Source organism: Panthera leo, chromosome A1 (assembly GCF_018350215.1).
Source record: "Panthera leo isolate Ple1 chromosome A1, P.leo_Ple1_pat1.1, whole genome shotgun sequence".
Classification (NCBI taxonomy): Eukaryota; Metazoa; Chordata; class Mammalia; order Carnivora; family Felidae; genus Panthera; species Panthera leo.
In genome coordinates, this window is record NC_056679.1 from 47,369,573 (window position 1) to 47,393,972 (window position 24,400).

At 36.8% G+C, this 24,400-nt stretch overlaps 1 protein-coding gene across 7 annotated transcripts in view; it reads left to right on the top strand.

Annotated features, from left to right (window-relative positions):
- Positions 1-23,450, top strand: part of PIBF1 (progesterone immunomodulatory binding factor 1) — a 201,561-nt gene extending 178,111 nt beyond the window's left edge. For 2 of the 7 annotated variants that reach the window (XM_042927747.1, XM_042927755.1), the window contains exons 17-18: positions 16,754-16,927; positions 23,219-23,450. In XM_042927747.1, the coding sequence (XP_042783681.1) occupies positions 16,754-16,927; positions 23,219-23,269 (225 nt within the window). In that variant the 3' untranslated portion in view covers positions 23,270-23,450. Of the gene's footprint in view, positions 1-8,543; positions 8,636-8,995; positions 9,144-16,298; positions 16,407-16,753; positions 16,928-23,218 lie in introns of those variants that run through there. The other 5 variants (XR_006199612.1, XR_006199614.1, XM_042927768.1 and 2 more) reach the window with 5 other exon arrangements.
- Positions 23,451-24,400: the final 950 nt, after the last annotated feature.

The window sequence follows — 24,400 nt, forward strand, 5'->3', positions numbered from 1 at the left end:
AGATGGTCCTGTACTATGAAATGAGATCGCCCACTCCTTTACATAATTATCCAAGTATGCGTTAAATGAAAAAAGAAAACAGATGAGATAATTCTAGGTTGACAATTCTAAGACATTGGGGCATGACCATAGAGGGTTTTTATTTTCTATATTAATTAGTGTTAGATCAAAATTACTTGCTTAAAAGTAGCTAAGTTAAATATCACAGAGTTAAATATCATTGTCCCCACTTTTACAGACAAAACTGAGGCTGATAAGAGTTAAAAAAAAAAAAAACTAAACCATGATTATATACTTACTGTCAAAACTAAAAGAAAATCCTTTTTTTTTTTTTTTTCCTGAAACAAAAGCTTATGATCTTTTTCCTTAGTTCCATTTAGACAAAAACCTCATGATGAATTATTGCTTGCATTAGTTCCAGGAAATATTTTTGCCACTGTAGATGAAGTTATATTCTTTCTTTTTTGTCAGAAAGTGAAAACTATGTAATTTAATGTGTTTCCTTTTTGTCTTAGTTGCCAAAACACTCAGAGCTGAATATCTTATCCAGGTGTTATAATCTTTTTTTCCTCTTTCACTTTTGATGCCTCAGAATAACTTTCTCTGTTTCTTTCAATAGGTTGTGATCTTTTTTACCCTTAAATGTCTTTACTTATATACTGAGACCTCTGAGGTGTAAAAATATAAAATAATTTAATCTTAAATAATGAGGTAAAAAGGAGGTCAAGGAAAAGATCAACTCCTAGGACCCCACTGTTGGATTGCATAGCAGGGCTTCAAGCTAAATAATTCAGTTTTGAGTAAAAGAAATGTGATGACTTGGAATGTCTTCTTTCTTGTTGAGTGTACCTCTCAGGACTCTTTTTTTTTTTTTTTTTAATTTATGTATTTATTTGGAGAGAGAGAGAGAACACGAGTCAGGGAGAGGCATCAGAGAGAATCCCAAGCAGGCTCTGTACTGCCAGTGCAGAGCCCAATGTGAGGCTTGAACCCACAAACTGTGAGATCATGACCCACCCAGGCCCCTATCAGGAATCTTCTTTAATGGCTTTTTCATGTTTCATCCATTTTTATCCACTCATCTTTGCCTCATTGAAACAAGATTTGCTGATTTGGAAATTCTAATTCTGCGCTTCTGTGTGTATATTTCATCATGTGCCCTTAGAATATAAGTTTTCAAGAGTTTGAAAATCATCTTTAATCAGCCAAATGTCTAATAGAATACTGAGCATAATTTTAAAAAGCTGATGTAAAAGGGGCACCTGGGTGGCTCAGTCGGTTAAGCGTCTGACCTCAGCTCAGGTCATGATCTCATGGTTCATGAGTTCAAGCCCTGCATAGGGCTCTGTGCTGACAGCTCGGAGCCTGGAGCCTGCTTCAGATTCTGTGTCTCCCTCTCTCTCTGCCCCTCCCTTGCTCACGCCCTGTCTCTCTGTCTCTCAAAAATGAATAAACATTTAAAAAATTAAAAAAAAAAAAACCTGATGTAAAAGCTCTTTTCTAATTTCTTTTGCAGCTATATTAAGGGTAATGGTAAGAGCTCCACTTAAGAAGCTATTCCAGTATTTCAGTGAGTGATGGTGGTATCTTGAACTTGACTAGTGATGATGGTGTCGAGCAAAAATGGACTAATTTGAATTTTTTTAATGTTTATTTCTAAGAGAGAGAGAGAGAGAGAACGCACTCTTGTGAGTGAGTTGGGGAGGGGCAGAGAGAGAGGGAGACCTAGAATCCAAAGTAGGCTCCAGGCTCTGAGCTGTCAGCATAGAGCCTGATGCAGGGCTCAAACCCACGAGCCATGAGATCATGATCTGAGCCAAAGTCGTACACTTAACTGACTAAGCCATGCAGGTGCCCCAAGAATGGACTAATTTGAAAGCTGTTTAGAAAGCAGAATCATAGAGCGTGGTGATTGGATCCAGAAACTGTTGAAGAGAGGAGGAATGAGAATTGATGGCCTGGGTTTTGGCTTGTGGCCTGGGTTTATGGTGGTGCTACACAGCACATGGGAGAAATAGATTTGGAGAAGAAAATCTCAAGGAAATACCTAAGTAGAGATAACCAGTAGAGTTAAAAATGTAGATTCTGGAGGGGCGTCTGGGTGGCTCAGTTGGTTAAGCTTCCGACTCTTAGTTTCAGCTCAGGTCATGATCTAACAGTTTCTTGAGTTCGAGCCCCACACTGGGCTCTGTGCTCACAGCTACAAGCCTGCTTGGGATTCTCTCTCTCCCTCTCTCTCTGCCCTTCTCCTGGTCATGCTGTCTCTATCTTTCTCAAAAATAAATAAATAAGCTTAAAATACGTATTTTTTTTTAATGTAGGTTCTGGAGCCTAAGAAAGAGAACTCATCTAGAGGTAGAGATTTGGGGGTCACAGCATAAAGATAGTGCTTTACATGGAAGTCATTAAATGAACTGATAAATGAACTACATAGAGTGAGAGCAGAAAAAGGCAGAGGCCATACTCTTGAAGAGTACCAACATTTAAAGGATGGGCAGAGGAAAAAGTACATACACAAATTAGAGTGCAGGGTGACCATAAAGATAGCAGGAACATCAGAAGCAGAGTAGAATCTGGCCAGTGACATGGACTGTCGAGGGGCCAAGTCAGACAAAGATAAAAAAGGCAACCATCGATTGAATTTAACAAGATGGTACAGCACTTTCAGTAGAGCTAAAAAGCAGACGACAGAGAATTGGTGAGTGAGCGGAAGTTGAAAAGTGGGCTGTGGGAAAAATAGCCCTTAAGATATTTAAATCAGAGAATATAGCATGATCAGGCAGGAGGCATGAAGTCGAGGGCTTTTACCTCCCACACTAGAGAGTATCCAGTTGTGTTGTTTTTTTTTTTTTAATATAACTTAATGTCAAATTGGCTAACATACAGTGTATACAGTGTGCTCTTGGTTTTGGGGGTAGATTCCCGTGATTCATCACTTGCATACAACACCCAGTGCTCATCCCAACAAGTGCCCTCCTCAATGCCCATCACCCATTTTCCCCTCTCCTCCGCCACCCCCCCTGCCCATCAACCCTCAGTGTGTTATCTGTATTTAAGAGTATTTTATGGTTTGCCTCCCTCCCTCTCTGTAACTATTTTTTCCCCCTTCCCTCATGGTCTTCTGTTAAGTTTCTCAAGTTCCACATATGAGTGAAAACATATGATATCTTTTTCGGACTGACTTATTTCACTTAGCATAATACCCTCTAGTTCCATCCATGTTGCTGCAAATGGCATGATTTCATTCTTTCTCATTGCCAAGTAGTATTCCATTGTATATATAAACCACATCTTCTTTATCCATTCATCAGTTGATGGACATTTAGGCTCTTTCCATAATTCGGCTATTGTTGAAAGTGCTTCTATAAACATTGGGGTACATGATCCCCTATGAATCAGCACTCTTGTATCCTTTGGATAAATTCCTAGTCGTGCTTTTGCTGGGCCATAGGGTATTTCTATTTTTAATTTTTTGAGGAACTTCCACACTGCTTTCCAAAGGGCTGCACCAGTTTGTATTCCCATCAATAGTACAAGAGGGTTCCCATTTCTCCACATCCTCACCAGTATCTGTTGTTTCCTGAGTTGTTAATTTTAGCCACTCTGACCAGTGTGAGGTGGTATCTCAGTGTGGCTTTGATTTGTGTTTCCCTGATGATGAGTGACGTTGAGCATCTTTTCATGTGTCTGTTGGCCATCTGGATGTCTTCTTTGGAATAGTGTCTATTCATGTCTTCTGCCCATTTCTTCACTGGATTGTTTGTTTTTTAGGTGTTGAATTTGGTAAGTTCTTTATAGGTTTCGGATACTAGTCCTTTATCCGATATGTCATTTGCAAATATCTTTTCCCATTCTGTTGGTTGCCTTTTAGTTTTGTTGATTGTTTTCCTTTGTAGTACAGAAGCTTTTTATCTTGATGAGGTCCCAATAGTTCATTTTTGCTTTTAATTCCCCTTGCCTTTGGAGACATGTCGAGCAAGAAATTGCTGCGGCTGAGGTCAAAGAGGTTGTTGCCTGTTTTCTCCTCTAGGAATCTGATTGTTTCCTGTCTCACATTTAGGTCTTTCATCCATTTTGAGTTTATTTTTGTGTATGGTGTAAGAAAGTGGTCTAGTTTCATTCTTGTGCATGTTGCTATCCAGTTCTCCCAGCACCATTTGCTAAATAGACTGTCTTTTTTTCCATTGGATGAGAGTATCCAGTTTAAATGGTGATGGGAAGGAGACACATAGACGTTGCAGATACAAATGAGAAAATAATCAGCGGAGCAAAGTGTTAGGGAAGGAGAAGATCAGAGCACAGTGATGGGAGTTAACTTTAGACAGGAGGGCTATACCTTTTCCATTTTGAAGATAGAAATAAAGATTATGTTAAGATAAAAGTGAGTTTGTAGGTTTGGTGGTAAGAATTTAGGTAGTTCCTGTCTAATGGCTATACTATAATGGCAGGAGATGTGCTAATGTCACTGTTTTGAGGAAGTAGAATTTTGAAATAGCCACACAGTAAATGAGTGATATATATTATGGAAACATCAAATAATTGCCAAGTTGAAACACCATGTGTTTCTAGTAGTACCACCATTCTATGTAATTTTTCTCCAGTAGCATTCAACATGCTAGGTGTCAACATGGGGAAGATGGACAGGTGGATTGGTCCAGAATTACATTCCACCTTCTATTAGGTATGCATATTATACATGTTCAGATCTCTTGTTAAATTGTAAGGTTGGAATTACCTTTATATTCTTTATGTCACCTACATTTGGAATACAGTGGAAAAAGCCAAAAGTTAAACAGACAAGATGAGTTCATATCACAGCTTTGCTGCTTGATAGCCATGGATTCTTGTGATGATAATTGAACCCCTCTAAACTTAGTTTCCTCGTGTGTGAAAGTAATATCTACTTTGCAGGACTATATGAGAATGAAATACTGTAGTAACATTCCTGGCATGTCACAGGCACATAACTCTATGAAGGTGGTTCCTTTTTCTTTTTCCCTTCTGTTTCAAAATTCAGTTCATATGTTATGTATGCTTTGAAGTTCTCTGTAACTTGACAAAGAAAAACTTATCTTTTTTTTCTACCTCTTTCCAATAGTTTTTTAAATATTTCTATTAATGTTCACATCACTATATGTCATAATTATGCATGTGTCTTTCCCAGTAAAGTACTTCATTCTTCCTTGTATATTAGCCTTTTAGCACAGTATTTAGCACATAATAAGTACTCAGTTGAATGTTTGTTATGGCCCTTTACAGTCTTCCACTATAATTGCACTTGAAGCTGTCAAATAGAATAGTCAAATAGAAAGCTTTAGAAACTAGCCTTTAATATATCCTCATCCCCTTCCCTCAGATAGTAAAATACACTCTGACAACTGATAACATTTTAACTGAAGAAGTACGGAAGGTCTCTTACACCCAAGAACAATTTCAGAGATTTATCTGAAAGTAGCCACTAGGAAGTCCTATCTGAAAAGTTTGTCTAGGGGCGCCTGGGTGGCTCAGTCGGTTGAGCGTCTGACTCTTGATTTTGGCTAAGGTCATGATCCTAGGGTCGTGGGATCAAGCCCCATGTCAGGCTCCGTGCTAAGTGTGGAGCCTGCTTGGGATTCTCTCTCTCCCCCTCTGTGCCTCTCCCCCACTCGCATGCTCTCTGTCTTTCTAAAATAAAATTAAAAAAAAAAAAAAAAAAGCTTTGAAAAGTTTGTCTACAGTAAAGCTATTCCTAAAACCCTGGACGCAGCAACCTCTATGGGTATCCAGCCTCTAAGGAATGGTATATGTTCATGGGCAGTATCTATTTCTAAGACTTAAGTAAGGTTCTTCTACCCCTTCGCTTAGTGCCTCTACCAATAATATCTTTCAGGGTCTACAGGCATTTCAGTTTGTATTTAACCATAATTAACCAACCACTCCTTACTACGGTACATAGAATATGCAAAGCCCCATACTTGCCTAAATGTTGTAGTCCCATTAGCCCAGATAACTTACCCCTTACTGCAGTGTATATCACCTAACAAAAAGAAAACAAACCTGCAGTTAGCCAGGTTTCTTAAAAGTGAAGTCACAGTATAATTATCATTCTTTTATGGTATGTTTATGTTCCCGGATTCTAACTCGTTATGTTCTTTGTGATTTCTCGGAAAGTTTCAGGGACATTTCAGCACCACAAGTGCCCCTTAGGCAATCCACTTCATAAAGGGTTCAAATAAATTACATATTTCTATATGTGTGTCATTCCTTTTGGTTCCTACTTCACTGTTTTGACATTTTCTTAAGAGTACCTTTTTTACATGTTTTTTTTATATACTTCTGTAGTTACATTTTGCATCATCCTAAAAAAAAAAAAAAAAAAAAAAAACAAAACCACCGAGCGCATAAGTTAATTTTTCTTTAAATGAAGATGCAATTATTTCTCAGATTTATACATTTCTCATCTTAGTGGTACTCTTCCAGTTAAAATTTGCTTTGATTTGCTGGGTTTAAGTGAGTATTTTAAAGAAAGACAATTATTATAGTGAAAACCTAAAGCACACATACAAAGGAAGTCATATTTTTTCTATAAAGTTTTAGAATGCTTATTTTTTCCATATAAGGGTATGTGAACTCAGGTCCAAGGAAATTCAGGGAGTAAAATATTGCAAAAAATACTCATTGATAATCTCGAATTTACATATACTTTTAAAAGTATGCCAGAACCAAACCTATTACATATCAGTAATAATAATATCTTGAATTTTTATAGTTTCTTTTTACCAAAATGTTTACAACATTTTCAGATTATGTTACACTAATATACATACGGATCAGTTATAGATTGCTTTCAACCAAGTGTGTTTGGAAATATGGAATCAAAGAAAGCAAACGATTTAAATTATTCCTTCATATTGAGAGACCTGGTCTTTTGCTTGTGCCTTCTAGAATTCAAGAGCACTGGGGCACCTAGGTGGCTCAGTCAGTTAAGTGTCCAACTCTTGACTTCGGCTCAGGTCATAATCTCACATTTCGTGAGTTCAAACCCCACATTGGGCTGTGCTGACAGCAAAGAGCCTGCTTGGGATGCTCTCTCTCCCTCTCTCTCTGCCCCTCCACAGCTCTCTCTCTCTTTCTAAAAATAAATAAATAAACGTTAAAAAAAATTTTTTTTTAATAGAATTCAAGAGCATTGAACTTTTTCACAAAATAGGTGCTTTTCAGTTAATAATAAGAATGCTTAATATTTGTATATTACTTTAGAGTTTTTTATACTCATTTACTTTATTTAAGCCTCACAGGAACCCTATAATGGTCTTTTACCCATTTCACAGAAATAACAACTGAATCTCAGTTATCCATTTTGTAGAAAGTTAATAACTCTTCTCAGTTTTGAATTGCATAAAAGACGTGAATTTCTTTTAGATTGTACTCTGGTGGACCTCTGTGTTTATGTGGACTTGTACAGAACTCAGTAAAACTAGGTCAAATTATTTTGATTTTCGGGGTGCCTGAGTGGCTCAGTCAGTTGAGTGTCCACCTTTGGCTCAGGTCATGATCTCACGGTTCATGAGTTTGAGCCCCGCGTCGGGCTCTATGCTGACAGCTCAGGGCCTGGAGCTTGCTTTGGATTCTGTGTCTCCCTCTCTCTCTGCCCCTCCCCCACTCATACTCTGTCTCTCTCTCTCTCTCTCTCTCTCTCTCAAAAATAAATAAACATTAAAAAAATTTTTTTTAATTTATTTTGATTTTCGTAAGTATTTTGGCTTTAATCTTTCATCATCTTTAAAATTACAAATATCTTTGTTGTATATTAGAAGCAAAACTATGTCTTGTGTGAAGCAATATATCTCATCATAAAAATATTTTATCTGAAAAAGAAAAATAAAAATATTTTATCTGCGTATATATGTCCTTTTAACTTTTTTCACATCATATTTTCATATCTACTAGGTATCATATAGACCTGTTATTTTCTAGTTTTTTAAATATTTTAGAATGAAATATGTTTTATTTCCACTATATTTCAGAAGTTTGGCATATTTTCTTTTAAATAGTAAGTACATTTCTCTGACCTTTTTTTTAATCAGTAAGGGACAAGTAAATGACCTCCTACTATCATTTCTAACCCTGTGTTTTTATGACTTAGAACTGTAGCAGTTTGTAACAAACCACACAATTCTAGGACATGAGGAGATGCACAAAATGCAAAGCTATAAGATAAGTCCCTGGAAATATGTGGTGACCAAGAGATTGTGAACAATGATGTGAGATAATTATGATCATAATCCTGTTAGGTACCATATTAGCACTATTTTGATGTAACTTAACAAGTCACTGATCACATATCAAGGAGCTACCACAAAGAAGACTAAGAATAAAACATTGAGAAAGTATAGGCACTGGAGTGAGCCACACTCGGGAAACCAGCCCTCAAAATAGAGCATAGTGTTTAGAGACTGAAGTCGATGATGGATATCAGCTAGAACATGCATAAAAACCTATCAGATTATACTAAGAGAGTAAAGGCCAGAAACTAGACAGCAACTAGATGAATACTGTTTCAGGGGGAAAGCTGGGCACCAAGAGAGCATGAATACCAGAAGGCAGAGCAGTCAGAAGTCCAAGATGTATAACCCAGCAATCAGACGAGATAAAGGTATGTACAAACCAATCAGCAGAATCAAAGTGCCCATACTTCTGTTGGAAGTTCAACAATGGCAGTGATTTCAACTCAGGGGCCTGTTCTACTGTATTAACACTAGCTTCTTCTGCCTGACCTTAAGATTATATCCAAGTTTAGGAAAGAATGTACCAGGTGATTAGTTACATCCCTTAGGCTATGACAGCACAGTAGTCTCTCATTCAAGTAAATACTTGAGCTCTTGCTAAGCTTTCAGTCATAGATAAGGTATGGTTCCAAAAATGTGAATGTCGTCTTAAATACATTAGAATAAGAAGTAGATAGGCCTTACTCTACTCTTTGCTGGCCAAGACTTTTTTCTTTGTTCTGTTCTAGGCCCAAAACTTTTCAATACTAGAAGATAACCTGAGGAAAACAATCAGGATAGCGAAAGAATTCAAGAATTCTTTTTAGTCATAAAAGGGATGAATGAACTGGGGGTATTTACAGAAGAAATGATTCAGAGAGATGTAAGAAATTTGAAGTAAGCATGTGAAAGAAGCAGTAATAGACTTGTTATACATGTATCCAAAGGCTAGAATTAAAACCTAAGGATAGACCTCATAAGGAGACATGTTTTATTTGTTTTCCTTTGCTTTGTTGCTTTGTTGCTTTGTTGTTGTTGTGTTGTTTTGTTTTGTATAGGGTCTGGGTTAAATAACTTGAAGATCCCTTCCAAACCTGAAAGTATGTGTATCAAAGGCTTTGATAGAAGATAGATGTTCTATTGTGTAAATAATGACAGCTTTGAACCCAGAAAGACCTGCACTCTAGGGAGACGTTAGCCTACAAATGGGAGCAAGTATTTTGATGGGAAGACTGAGAGACTGGAAAAGAGGGGTTTGCAGTCGTAGATACTGGTACTGTTCTCTAACAGTTCTGCCATACAAAATCTGCTTTATCTGTTGTTTAGAGTGTAGTGGCATTGGCATTCAAGGTATATTTTAAATTCCTCAAAAATCACATATTAAAAATCTCTCCTGGGGTGCCTGGGTGGCTCAGTCGGTTAAGTATCTTAACTCTTCAGCTCAGGTTATGATCTCACAGTTCATGAGCTTGAGCCCCGAGTTGGACTCTGTGCTGACAGCACGGAACCTACTTGGGATCCTCTCTCTCCCTCTCTCTTTGCCCCTCTCTGCTCACACACACATTCTCTCTCTCCCAAAATAAATAAATAAACTTAAAAAAAAAAAAAATTTTTAAATATCTCCACTGAAGTATTTGCAAGTTGAAATGATTTGAGGTCTGAAATCTGCTTTGAAATGTTTCAAAAAAACCTGGTAAGGGAATAGATAAAACATTGTTGACAGAACAATCTGGCACTTCCTCAAACAACTAAACACAGAAATGCAGAAATACCATATGACCCAGCAATCCACCCCTAGGTATATACCTAGGAGAAATGAAAACAGGTCCACACAAAAACTTGTGCATGAATCTTTATAGCAACATTATTCACAACAGTCAAAAAGTGGAAACAACCTAAATGTCCATCCGCTGATGAATGGATAAACAAAATACAGTATAATCAGATAATAGAGTTTTATTTGGCCGTTAGAAGGAATTAAGTACTGATATGTTACAACATGGATGACCCTTGAAAATGTTATGCTAAATGGAAGAAGCCAGTAACAAAAGATCACATATTTTATGATTCCATTCATATGAAATGTCTAGAACAGGAAAATCTACACAGGCAGAAAAAAGATTAGTGGTTACTTAAGGCTGAGAAGTTGAGAGTAAGGTGGGATAGCAGAGTGATTCCTAAAGGAGTCCAGGTTTCTTTTTGAAATAAAAGTTTCATAATGGACTATAGTAATAGTGGGTAATCGTAATGTCTGCGAATATACTAAAAAACATTGGATTATATGCTTTAAATGGATGACTGTATGGTGGTGAATTGTATCTCATTAAAGCTGTTTGACAAAACAAATCTGGCAAAATGTTTATCATTGTTATAGTTAGCCAATAGAAATTGAGAGCTTCATATGCTCTCGTCTTTGTATGTTTGAAAATTTCCATAATAAAATCTTTTTTAAATACCCTTTCAGATGAAATTTAAATATCCAAAATATGTATGTACTTGGTTTAAAACAAGGTTGGTTTTTACCTTGCGTTTACCTCAAGTAGGAAAGATGCACAGAATTATCTGACTTAGTAGCCATGACACATTGTTATTCGTATGTAAAAACACTTACATTTGACCTCTAGTGGAGCACATACTTTGCATTATACTTGTCAGAGCTATTTTCATCAAGAAATGCCATCTATGTGTCCCCTTGCCAACATCTTTGCAGAGTTTACAACTTTCAGCAATTTATTGGCATCAACTACGCAATACTGTTAAGCAGCTGCTGTGTAGTTGAGCTGTTTTAATATACCACCACTCTCTGTGCATAGTTTCTACTAAATGGCCGAGATACACGATTTTGGATTTACGAGAGCAGTTTATCACGTTTGTAGAGATTATTTCTGCAGTAACAATCGTCATCGTCCTCATCATCATCATCTAGAAGTTTTATAAGAATGTCCTTGCCCTTAATTCTTCCATTTTGAACAGTAATTATTTCACTTCAGTGTGGTTTGTATTGTTTCATTTTATTTCAGTTTTACCCTAAGTCTCAATTGTTCAGCCAGATGCAGTTCTGGAGTTGTTAATTTTAAAGAATGGTTCATTCATTCTGAAGTTACTGTAATTTTTTTATGTATCTGATATACTAGATTTTAACATAAATACTGTTCACTTTTTGGAAATCAGTGTAAGAGTATATCAGAATTAATGAATATTATTATAAATCAGACCATGTTATAGATTAGTATTTAAAGGTCTCAAACGAGTGATTTAAGGGAAAGAGGATTGGGGCATGGCACTTTTACAGTATTTTAACTTTTCCATGAGCAAGTAATAGCATTTTTAAAAACAGGAATTTTTAAAAAATATTTTGAGAAATGGCTTTCTAAATTAATGGAACATTTGCCAAGAAGAGGCTAAACCTGCCAAAATAAGGGACTCTAGATTAGGGCACTCTACGTTTTGTCATTTTGGAGAAGAGCACCTACTTTCTGCACGAGGACCTTCAAGTGAAGCTTACTAAACAGTTTCTCTCATCCACATAGAGATTGTACTCAACTGTCTCATTCATATGAGTGAAACAAAAAAAACAAAAAGAAAACTTTTAATGTGGCTCTTTGTTCATAAATTGGAACACACACCAAAGACTGTCAGAAACAGAAAGAAAATAATTAGCATAAGAGGGGAAAAAATTACAATAAACAGGGGCTCCTGGGTGGCTCAGTTGGTTAAGCGTCAGACTTCGGCTCAAGTCATGATCTCACGATTCATGGGTTTGGGCCCTGTGTTGGGCTCTGTGCTGACAGTCAGAACCTGGAGCCTTCTTTGAAATCTTTGTCTCCCTCTCTCTCTGTCCCTACCCTGCTTGCGCTCTGTCTCTCTCTCAAAAATAGTATAAAACATTTATTTAAAACATTTTAATACAAAAAAAAATCACAATCAACAGAGAAACTGACCCTGTTCTCCAAAGAAAACAAAAACAAAATTCCATAGCAGAAAAGAACTTACAAAGTAGCTATAATTAGTTTTTTCAGAAAGATTTGAGAAAGTAGTATTTCCATAAAATAAGAAACAGTGAACAAAAAAAAAACGGTGATATTTTCAAAATTGCTAAATTAAAAGTCATGAAATTATTATAAGTAAGTAAAAATGCCAGGACAGGATGTGAGGAAAAGTCAACAAGCTCTCCTAAAATTTAGAAAAAGGAAAAAAGATGGAAACTAGCAGAGAAAAGTTAAACAACATAGAATATTCCAGAGAAAGAAAATACCTACAAAGAAATAGGAAATCAGCTTGGCATCATAGTTCTCAGAAACTCGACTTTATTTTTTTTTCAATTTTTTAAAATATTTATTATTTTTGAGAGAGAAAGACAGAGAGCAAGTCAGGGAGGGGCAGAGAGAGAGGGAGACACAGAATCCAGAGGGGCTCCAGGCTCTGAGCTGTCAGCACAGAGCCCAACACGGGGCCCGAACCCACAAACCGCAAGATTATGACCTGAGCTGAAGTTGGATGCTTAACTGACTGAGGCACCCAGGTGCCCCAGAAACTTGACTTTAGGAAACAAAGAAGTAATACCATGCAAGTCCTAAAGAAAAGTACAATATTTTCTTCCACAGTAACTTCTCAGAAAACTACCAGATTGTGTGCCATCAAATAACAAAGAGAGAGAGAAGTACAAGAAATACTGGAACTTGCCAAGATAAATAATAAAGAAATAAAGTAATAAAAAGAAATTTCAGGATAACAACTGTGCATCAGTCTTAAAAGCAGTCAGTACAAAATTGAGTCCAGTTAATAGCATTATTAAGAAACTAGATAATCTTAGGAAAGATGGAGAAACGTATATATTGTTTCCATCAATGAGGAAAAAAAATAAAAGGCAGGAACTCTAGAAGAGGGAGGGAAATATCTGTAAAAACATCAGAGTCCAAACAGGACAAGTAAATGATATGATTTTGAGCAATAGATGCAGTATAAGAAAAAAGAATTCAGTTGAACATGATACTTGAAACATTCTCCTTTGAACATCAGAGGTTCCCTTCCTGTGGATCTAATCATACGCTCTGCTCTACAGTGAACAGTATTTGTAAATCATTACATAGTAGTACAAATAACCCTACTGACCAGTCAGAAAAGGACAGTTGTAGAGCAGAGAAAAGCAGAATCAAAAGCTAGAGAAATGAAATGCCAAAGTCAAGTCCAAACAATAAGAGCAGAATCTTAAATAGGAGACGGAGCCAGCGATCAGGAGCCAGGCAAGAACATGGTGAGAACCAAAGCAGATCAGGAACAAACCAGAAGATCTCAAGGTGACTTCATCTCACCAAAGGATTCTGTTTTGTAGTGACAAGCAAGTTTTCTGGCTCGTGTACATAGTTATGTTGGTTTGTTTATTTTCGTTTTGTCAGTCTAAGAATTAGAATCTCACAACTATAACCAGTTACTTGTAATAGTAACAACTAAATAAGGCATGACAATTTATGCCAAAAATGTAGGTGAAAAATATATTAAAATATTGCCATGGTTAGGAAGACTCAGTATTATATAAGTCCGTTCTTTCTAAGTTTTTCTTGTAATTTAACATAATTCCACCCCTATTTCTATGAATATAGCCCTAAAAATACTTGAATCATTAAACATTATAACAGTGTGACATGGGGGCATGAATTGACAGACTATTGGTATAGAGTTTAAAAGTCCAGAAGTAAATCACATACTTATATGAAAATTTAGTATATGATAAAGATAAGCATCTGAAGTGGGTGAACATATAATGTTATTATAGAATAGCTATGGGGGAAAGATGTTGAATCCACACCGTTCACCATAAGCTAGGATAAACTTCAAACAGATTAGAGGTCTAAATGTTTGAAAAGGAAAAGAAAAACCATAAAACTATCTTGAGGAAAATGGAAGAAGAAAACACAGAGAAGGCTGTACAATGAGAGATTGATATATTCAGCTACATCAGAATCAGAAAGTTCTGCATAGCAAAAAAAAAATTTTTAAGTGTAAACATAGTCAAAATATAAACAAGGGGGAAGAAAAACTGCCACTCATACTACAAAGGGCTCTAACATATAGAGAGCTCCTTGAAATGCAGAAGAAAATGACCAATCATCTGGGAGAAAAATGGGCCAAGGATATCAACAGAAAAGGAAATACCTTTAAATGTAGGAGAAGCTGCTTAACCTCCCAACAGAAGAAATGCTAAATAAACACATTCACTTATCCAACTGGCAAATATCCAAAAAAGTAACACAAGCGTAGATATTATCAATTAGGAAACTGAAGTTCATTGAACAGAATGAACAGATTGCCTAAATTTACATAGTTAATAACAGAGTCAGGAATAGATGTGTCTTTGACTTCTAACCTAACTAAAATATTTCCAGTACATGTGCTTGCTTTTCTATGTGTTCAGTAGATGATGTTATTCTAGATCATATGTGATGTTAAAGTGGAATTTTCTTTCCCCAAATTTACCATTGGTATAAAAGGGGTGGATCATTTATGACCAAACATAATAAAACTGAACAAAATTTTTCTACATGTTCTTTTGGTATCCATTGTAGCTATATCATCTTAATAGGATTTTTACAGAACTGTGTTGCTTAAAAAGTGTTCTTTATCTAGATTTCAGAAACCATGCTAACATTGTTTAATGCAATCAGATGAACAAAGGTAGACTATGACAGCACCATAAATTGAGTGGTCCTTGTGTGGATAAAGCAACGACATATGATTTCCCTTCTGTCTCTTGACCAGCATCAGGAATGAGCTGCTTCCTGTAACTGCTCCTATACCGGCGGCAGAAGGAAGCCCAAGAGAAACCAAATTATGGCTCCTCTAGGGCACCTAGGAGCCAAAGCCCTCTGCCTAGTATACCTGCAACTCCTTCCTGTTCTCCCTCCTCATCCTCGTTGCCCTCCCTGTCCCCTTCCCCAGCAAATATGAATGATCCTCTTTATTGTGTTAATCTGGAGACTAGTAGTAGGTTGTATTAAAGCTTATTTTTCCTATTATTTTACCTTCACGCTATGATACAAAAGTTATGGCAAGTAAATTTAGGTTCTTTCAGATAGAAAGTTTTCCTTGGATAGGCTGAGAGTCCATCATCTCCCCTTTCCCTTCTACTTACCATGGAAAGTAGAACACGAGCTAAAATCTACCATAATACCAGACATGTTTAACATCAAATCAGTGATTAGGTACTTCACTCTAGGGAACATATAAATGAAATAATCTTGAAAGCAAAAAGAGCCCTCCAAAGGCTCAAATAATATTCTATCAGATTGGCAGTGTCTGAAGGTATACACATTTCATGTGCAGCGGCCAAGCCAACCCCAGTACTGCAGAAAGGAGAAAAAGGATTCTGGCACCATTTCTTCCAGCTCCTCTGTTGGCCCTAAGATTTATTAAGGCTCGGTGGCTTGAACTCAACAGCTATGTTTTAAAATACTCACTCAAGCTAGATGGTTCTAAATAGAACTAGTGACAGCCAGGCGGGGGGGAAGGCCTGTAGGAACTTGCTCTGACACAGAGCTGATGTCTATAAACAGATTAGTAGAAGGGAGCAGAACATCTCTCCGCCTCCATAACTCTTACGTCTTGGCATGAAAATGAAATAAAATAATAGGAAAAAATTATTTCCAGCACAGCCCACCATTATTCTACGGATAGTAAGGTAAAGAAAAGTTTAGTCTGTCCTCCAAATGCTTGTGTTTCATTGAACGAATTTAGTAATTAATCATAAATATCCACTAATTAGTGTTAGATGCTGAAGGTTTGAGTGTGGGGAGACATAAAAGACAAAATAGACTTGGAAGAGGAAAGGACTGAAAATTGTGATCTGTGCTCTTACTTAAGAGGTTCAGCATAATTAATTCATAGTTCAAGCAGCCACTGCTAAAGCCAACTCCAGTTTTCATTTGTAAAAGAAGAGGGAATGAATGGTACGGTTTAAGAAATCCTGAAATTGTATGGAACTTAAGGTTTGAACTGGTGATTAGTAGGCAAGAAAAAAAGTTTTGCATTCTTTTTCCTTTACCTTCTTCATATAAGGCATCAAAAAGAAATGGGATAATTGAAGAGGCAGAAGAGAAAAACTTAAGTACCTAACTCATCTACTCACCAAACAGGTATAGAAAAACTGCAGTGGAACATGGCAATGTAAGCGGTTCCCAAATTTGTCTGTTAGAATCACTTGGAGAGCTTTAGAAAATTCCAAAGCTGAGGCCATATCCCAGCCCAGTTACTCACAATCTCTGGGTGAGTGGGGCACAGGAATCAATAGTTTTTGAAGTGCCACAGGTGATTCCAATATGCAGAAATATCAGGAACCCACTAGAGTATGGAATTACCGATTTATCACTTACTATACTAAAAATATTGATACTAATCGATTATTATGTGCATCATTGTACATGGGCATGTTATGTTTTAACATCAGTCATGATTAGTCTGCTGCTTGCTAAGATCATTCTTGCCATTTATGTTCTATCTTCATTTATCAACAGGAATTGGCAGCAATGAAACAGATTGTCACCAATATGCGCAGTAAGCGTTCTGAGGACCAGTTACTTCTTACTAAAACAGAAGCAAAAAATATGACAGAAGATCATAAATCAAAGATTTTAAATGTGCCTAGAGAACATGAAGACAATATATTTATACCCAAACCAACACTCTTTGTAAGTACAATCGAAATTAACTTAGAATTTTAATATCTCTGATTTTCATAACTATATTTTAAATTTCTTGCCTCTTATTCATATTGGTTTTAAACTACTTTTAATCGTTTTATTAAAAGGCCTCGAGAGAGAGCTGTATGAATCCCACTTCTGAATGTATGTGTTACCTACCTTACAGCTGATAGTGGGGTTTTATATTTTTAGTTAATATATTGGACTTGCCCAGAAATTAGCCTCAATGTAGCATTTACCTCCTTCAGCCTCCAGGACTTCTAGGAGAATCAGGGAGACATTTTGTATAATTTTTTAATTTATTTAAGAATAAAAAGGAATGCAGAATATCACCTGCCCCCTCTTATTTGTAAATTAGTATATTTTGCTCGAAGACGTTCTTCGTAAAGTATAAAACCAATTATATTAATGTAAACTGAAATACATTAGGTAGAAATGTACAGGCACAGAAATCATTCAGAGAACAAAAAATCAGAAAACTTTGGATTGATAATACAGAAAATACTGAAAATGGTGTTTTAACAAATAAAAATAAGAATAAAAAGACAACAGAATCAAACAGGATTAACATTATTAAATATTACACTTCAACATCGTTTCCCATCCTTTAATTTCTCAGAAGAAATGTGATTTTTACCATCGGAACAGAAACCAAAAACCAGACAGATTTTCTATATGATACTCTGATTTAGTGAGTCCCCAGAATTTCATTTTTTAAAACTTAAAACTAGATGATTGTAAGAATTAGTCAAGTATAGGAGTTTCTGATCTAAGCTACTTCTGTATACATTCAGATAATGCTCAAGATCAATGAGATATGGTGATTACTTGGTGCAACATCCTTTTAAAAAAAAATGACAGAGTTACAATTTAGATAAAATAAGGGATAATTACTGTAAGGATTCATGTGGCAGTAATGGAGGCTGTGCTAACAGGAGAGAGAAAACAGGAAGCCTAGATTGACCAGCCAGGAAACGAGACAGCTATACGGATTTCCGGATTTCCGCAGCTGTGTCCTGGGATCTTTTCCTCTGGTAGCACACCAGCTTCTCTTTGTCTCTCTCCCAATTTCTGCTTACTCATAGTTTCCACTTCCTCATCAGCTTGCACTTGGCCCCTTGTCTTGAGACATGTTTCCTTCTCAGATCTACTCTGTTATAACTTAGTTCTCTCTGTAAGTTCCAAAAACAAGAATCTGATTGGTGCAACTTATTTTTGTTGGGTAATACCCCTTTGTGGTGAGACTTGTTAAGGTTATTAGTCAGCCTATTGAATGGCCACTCGTACTAGTGAGCAGGGATCACATGGTACCAAATAAAGCTGCCTACAGCTATTTATTCCAAAGCACCGTGGCTCCGAAAGTGGGCTAAGATCATGGCAGACGATATGATATGTCTATTATATTATAATCTGTAAGAAAAGAACAAACTGACTGATAGATGTTGATGGGAAAAGTAAGGTCAGATGAAAACCACGAGATACTGCCAAATACTTAAAGCCTATCACGCCCTCTGATCTGCTTTTCTGACCCTTCTCTGTTCCAAGCAATGAACTCTTCCTTCTAACCCTGATCTCCTATATTTCTCACTTTGGATGATAATGATTCTGATATCTTGACTGTACCCAGTGTATAATTAACAGTAAAATTTCTCCAGTACCTCAAAATAAGGTTATGCAATGAGAACAAAATTAAGAAGATTCAAAATATAAAGTATTAACTGGGTGAGTTTTATTTCCTTCTTTTTCCCTATCTGTGTTTTCTAGGGGGGTTATGATAAACTTAATTTCTTTTATAATAAGGGAAAAATTGTCAGAAGTATAGTTCAGGGGCACCTGGCTGGCTCAGTCCATAGAGCATATAACTCTTGATCTCAGGGCCATGAGTTTAAAACAAAAACAAAAACAAAAACAAGGTATGACCTCAGCTATACCCTAATGAAAACTGAAAGCTAATACTGTAAACCAGTCGCATCAAGGCCTTGTGCTAATGCAAAATTGCTCATGTGAATTGACTGGGTAACCAGGAGCAAACCATTTAAACACTCTGAGCTGGTTCTTGTCTGTAAAATTAGGGAGGAGATCATATGAGATGAAGTCTGGACATTTTTTTTTTTTAATGTTTATTTATTTTGAGAGAGAGAGAATGTGAACAGGGGAGAGGGGCAGAGGGAGAAGGAGAGAGAGAATTTTAACCAGGCTCCATACCCAGTGCGGAGCCTGACATGGGGCTCAAACTCACAAACCGTGAGATCTTGACCTGAGCCAAAACCTGGAGTCGGACACTGAACCGACTAAGCCACTTGGGCACCCCTGGACATCTTGTATACCAACATGCTGTGATTCTTTTTTGGCATTGTAATTTTTACAGTTGCTATTTGAATATTTTTAATTTTCCATACCAATATTTTTCTTGTATCTTCTCTGATATTGTTAATAAGGAATTTATGATGCAAATATTTGAAAATAAGTTTTAATTATTTAATAATCTTAGTTTTATAGCAAAAATGGAAATTTTTCTTTCTTTTAATGTTTACTTATTTAATTTGATAGAGAACATGCACACATACACGGGAGGGGCAGAAAGGAAATCCCAGGCAGGCTCTGCGTGCAGCTGATATGGGGCTCGATCTCACATACTATACTGTAAGATCATGACCTGAGCTGAAATCAAGAGTTGGATGCTTACCTGACTGAGCCACCCAAGCAGCCCATAAAATTGGAAACATTTCTTTTTTCTTTTTTAATTTTTTTAATGTTTATTTATTTTTGACAGAGAGACACAGTGTGAGTGGGGGACGGGCAGAGAGAGAGGGAGACACAGAATCTGAAGCAGGCTCCAGGCTCTAGGCTCTGAGCTGTCCACACAGAGCCCAAAGTGTGGCTCGAACTCATGAACCGTGAGATCATGACCTGAGCCGAAGTGGGACACTTGACCGACTGAGCCATGCAGGTGCCCTCAAAAATGGAAACATTTCTAACTTGCTTCTAGATCCTTTGGCTGAAATTATTTGCTATTGGTATTTTTCCCTGATATCAGATTTAATGCTGGATAGATGGATGGATGTGTGTTCATATACGCATATTTTTGTATGAGGAAAACACACAGAACTACTTTTGCCTGGGCAATGGGGTGGAGGTACAGCTGTGATACAGAAGAAAAGGAAGAATAAGAGCTTGCAGCATTTTTCTTTATATGCTATTATATTCAAATGAATGTTTTGCAGTGCTCACGTGATATATAAGAAGACAGCCCCAAAAGGTGCATTTTATGGACAAGTGCTGGCCATCGAAATCGCAGATATGGCAAAGTTGTTTTTCAGGCATTTAATGCACTAACAAAGACTAGACTGAACCACAGAATGTAAATGCTTTAAGGATAGAACACTTGATCTTAGCCAAAAGGCCGAGAAGCAATAAATGCTTTAAAGATAGGAGCTGTGTTTCCATTGCCTTGCACAGCTCATGAACAGAGCTGATACTCTCAAATATTTGCTCGTTGAGGACTTAAAAAAAAAAAAAAACGGTTATGTGCCTTCCTGATTTACTTATCTTCTTTGCTGTTAAAACTCTACTGTGTGGGAAACTTCAGTGTTAAAGCTAAAAGGACAGGGAGAGTGAAAGAGGCAGCTCCCAAGTCTGTGGTTAGTCCCCACATTGTGGTTAGTGCCACTTCTGCAACAGGCGGCACCATTTCAGTCCCTGTCATTCACAAACACCCCATTCATTCCCACTAATCATCTACTTTCTCTCTCAATGTAGCTTTTAGCTGTGCTACCCCTTTTCTCTAGCCTTACCTATCTCCTTTCTAGAAGAAAACTGGAGCTATTCTAATCCTCTTTGAAGCAACTTTCTTTTTTCCTTCCAGAGACGCACGGGACTACCTTTTGCTAGTTTTCTGCTACCATCCTTTTCCAAACCAGCATCTTTACTCAGGATTCATACCATTGTCACTATTTTCTTAATAAAAATGCAGATATGAGCAATCCTGCTCTTAGTCTCTTCTCCACGCAGATTGTAAGCATTGAAACAATATAGAGCCTTAGGCTCTAGGGAGGGCAGGGAACATAATAAGAATGGGTAGCACCAGGGGCACCTGGGTGGCTCAGTCAGTTAAGCGTCCGACTTTGGCTCAGTTTATGATCTCACAGTTCATGAGTTTGAGTCCCACATCAGGCTCTGCACTGATAGTTTGGAACCTGACTGGGATTCTCTCTCCTTCTCTGTGCCCCTCCCCCACTCACTCTCTATTTCTCTCTCTTTCTGTCTCTCTCAAAATAAATAAATAACTTTAAAAAAAAATGGGTAGCAACAGTACACAGTGTATGTAGTTTCCAAATTATGAGTTTGTGGTAGGGTTCAGATCTTAACTTAGATTGGTTATCTCAATGGCTAGCATCTGCTGAATGGTAAGGTAAGTTTATGTAATTTATACATAATGCTTATATGAGCACATGACTCTCTCCGTAGAAGTGATTTAGAAGGCTACATGTGGTCACCTGGAAGACAAAAAAAAATGTTCATGTAAGTACAATTCAGTTCAACAAGTTCTTCCTGACTATATGCAAGAACCCATGCTTAACATTATAGAAGATTTGATCATTTTGATATAGATGAAATCGGGTGGACTACTTTAAAGTAAAGAAAATACTAAGTTCTATGGGAATTTAAAAAAAAGAATAGATACTGTGATGTTGATGGGTTCCCGCAGAAAGTATTTGAGGTTGTCTTTGCTGAGAGCAGAGAGCCCAATGTGGGCTCGAACTCGAGGACTGGAGATCATGACCGGAGCCAACATCAGATGCTTAACCAACTGAGCCATCCAGGATCCCCTTATTCTTTTTTTTTTTTTTTTTTTTTTTTTAGTAGGCTCCATGGCCAACGTGGGGCTTGAACTCAAGACCCTGAGATCAAGAGTTACATGCTCTACCGACTGAGCCAGCCAGGAACCCCTCTTTCACCTTTAGTACTAAGGACTTTGAACTTTGTTTTAATGAAGGAAATACTGCAGTGTTTTAATACAGATTTACATTTTAGAAAACTAAGGTTAGAAGGATTGTGGACAATTAATTGAACACAAGAGAGAGCCAAATCAGAATTAGGAGGTCATACAGGAATTAAGCTAGAAACAATGACGGCCCAGTGAGGTCAAGATAGGAACAGAATAAGTTAAAAAGGTATTCAATAAAAGTTAAGTTTTAGCCTGTTTATAATGGGTATAGCCAGTGAAAAGGAGAAATCTAGGATGAAGAGGAATCAAATATTTCTGGTTTCAATGATTGAGCAAAGTATGATACTGTTCACCAAGACAGAGACGATGGAGGAATGGGGGAGTTCATTTTGACAGACTGAATTTTAGTCACCTGTAGGAACCATCCTGTGAAAGTATCTATAGCTCATTAGAGCCACAGTGTAAAACGGGGGTGGAGGAGGGTCCACCGATTTATTTGGTGGTCATTGAACCTGGCCAATGGCATAGATAAGGTCAAGAGGAGTTGATCATTGATGTCACTTCCAACATTGTGTACATCTGCTATGGAACATAAAACAATATAAAAAAGATAAAATCATAAGCTATCATACTAATCTATGTGCCTACACATATGTATCTATATTTAGGAATATCGTCCTTCTTACTTTGAAGCAGATCTAAGTGGGAAAGAAGTACACTGTATACTTATTGTAATATTGTATAAAATAGGATGTTTTGATCGGAATCAGTGCCTTATGTATACAGGGTTCTGAGTGCTTTATTCTGTAACAGTCAACCTCCCCTGCTTTTTTGTTACTACTCTGTACAGCCAGATGCTTTTTAGATTGAAACAATTGAGCAGTAAAGCTTAAGAAGTACTCTGGCAAATACTTTGCAATTCAGAAGCTCAAAGTACAGTGATTTGGCCCCACTAATCCTTCAGTAAATATCCATCGAGTGGATAAATATCCATATATAGATGCATAAGACAAATGAAAAGAGCCATGTCCTTGATTTTTTGTAATTCTCTTTGAAAATAAAATCAATTCATAAATACTTACCTATGTGTGTGTTATGTACAAGCCTTGAGCCAGAAAACACAGATGTGTGTTTTTTCTACAGACCTACCAGATGAGAAATTATTTCTGAACCTTTGCCTTTGAGTATCCTTCCGAATTAAGAAAAGCAATTATTTCCTGCAATTTTACACACAAAGCCCCAGTATATATAGGTACTTGGTTCTCTGAATGGCTTCTCTTATTTTCCTTATAAGCATTTTACTTGATTTTTGGTTTTTTTGTTTTTAACAGACCAAAAAAGAAGCACCTGAGTGGTCTAAGAAACAAAAGATGAAGACCTAGTGTTTTGGATGGATTTGCTGTATCATTATTTACTCCTGAAGTTCTTTCTCTGATGAGCAAAAACTTTATCTTAATCATGGACTTGACATTTTTTTTTTTAAATAACCAAAGCTTATTTTAAGCGAATGTTAAATTAAGAGATTTCAGCCTAAGAATCAAAATGTATAACGTGCAGACAGTAGTCCACTTTGTATTTGGTTTTATCTATTGTGTTACAAAATAAATATCATATACTCTTATGATTTACATTTTGGAGCTTTTTTCTAAATATATAAATACTAGGCTTAAATGTCGTAACACAAATACCAAGACACATTACGTTTTTAAAATTAAGAATCATTTGTGAAATCTATTAGAAGACACTTCAAATGCCCAGTGACGGTGGTCAAATATCATGTAGGCGAATATGAATTGCCGACTATTTCTTTGGGCTCTGTTTTTCCTTATAATATGATCATTAATCAATAAAGTCTAGTAGAAAATCTGTTACTCCGTTGGTCAAGTAAGAATTTGGTAGAAAGTCTCTTGGTACATTGGTCTAAACGGTGCTGATTCAGATGCAGTATGGACCCAATTTCTAGTCAGTGAGAAAAAAAAATGAATAATACTTTCTCTTTTTCTTGATACAAAATATGTCCCATTTCTCATTCAAGAGATAAAACATAAAGAAGAAGGGGAAGGAGGGAAATAGAGAAAGAAAAGAAAAATATGTTTTTATAAATCAGGTTTTCTCAACCAGTGTTGAACATAGTGGCTGGATAATTCTTCGTTCCGGGTGGAGTTGGTGGGGGCAGTTCTCTGCATTATGAGATGTTCGGCAGCATCTCTGGCCTCTGCCACTAGATGACAGTAGCACCACCACCCCCAGTTGTGTTAAGCAGAACCGTCTCTGTCCTCTGGGGTAGCAAAGTCCCTCCCTATTTCCTAGTGAGGAACCAGTGATACTGATGTTGATTTCTGTAGATGTGAAACACAAGTACCATCTGTTCAATGTGTTCTTTGAAAATCACAATAGTGCAGACTGTTAGGTGAGTGAGAGAACAGAAAAAGCCTTTGATAATAGTATATACTTATAAATCTATCATCGACCTGAAGACCCTAATCTCATCTCCCCTCTTTGTTTCATTTAGT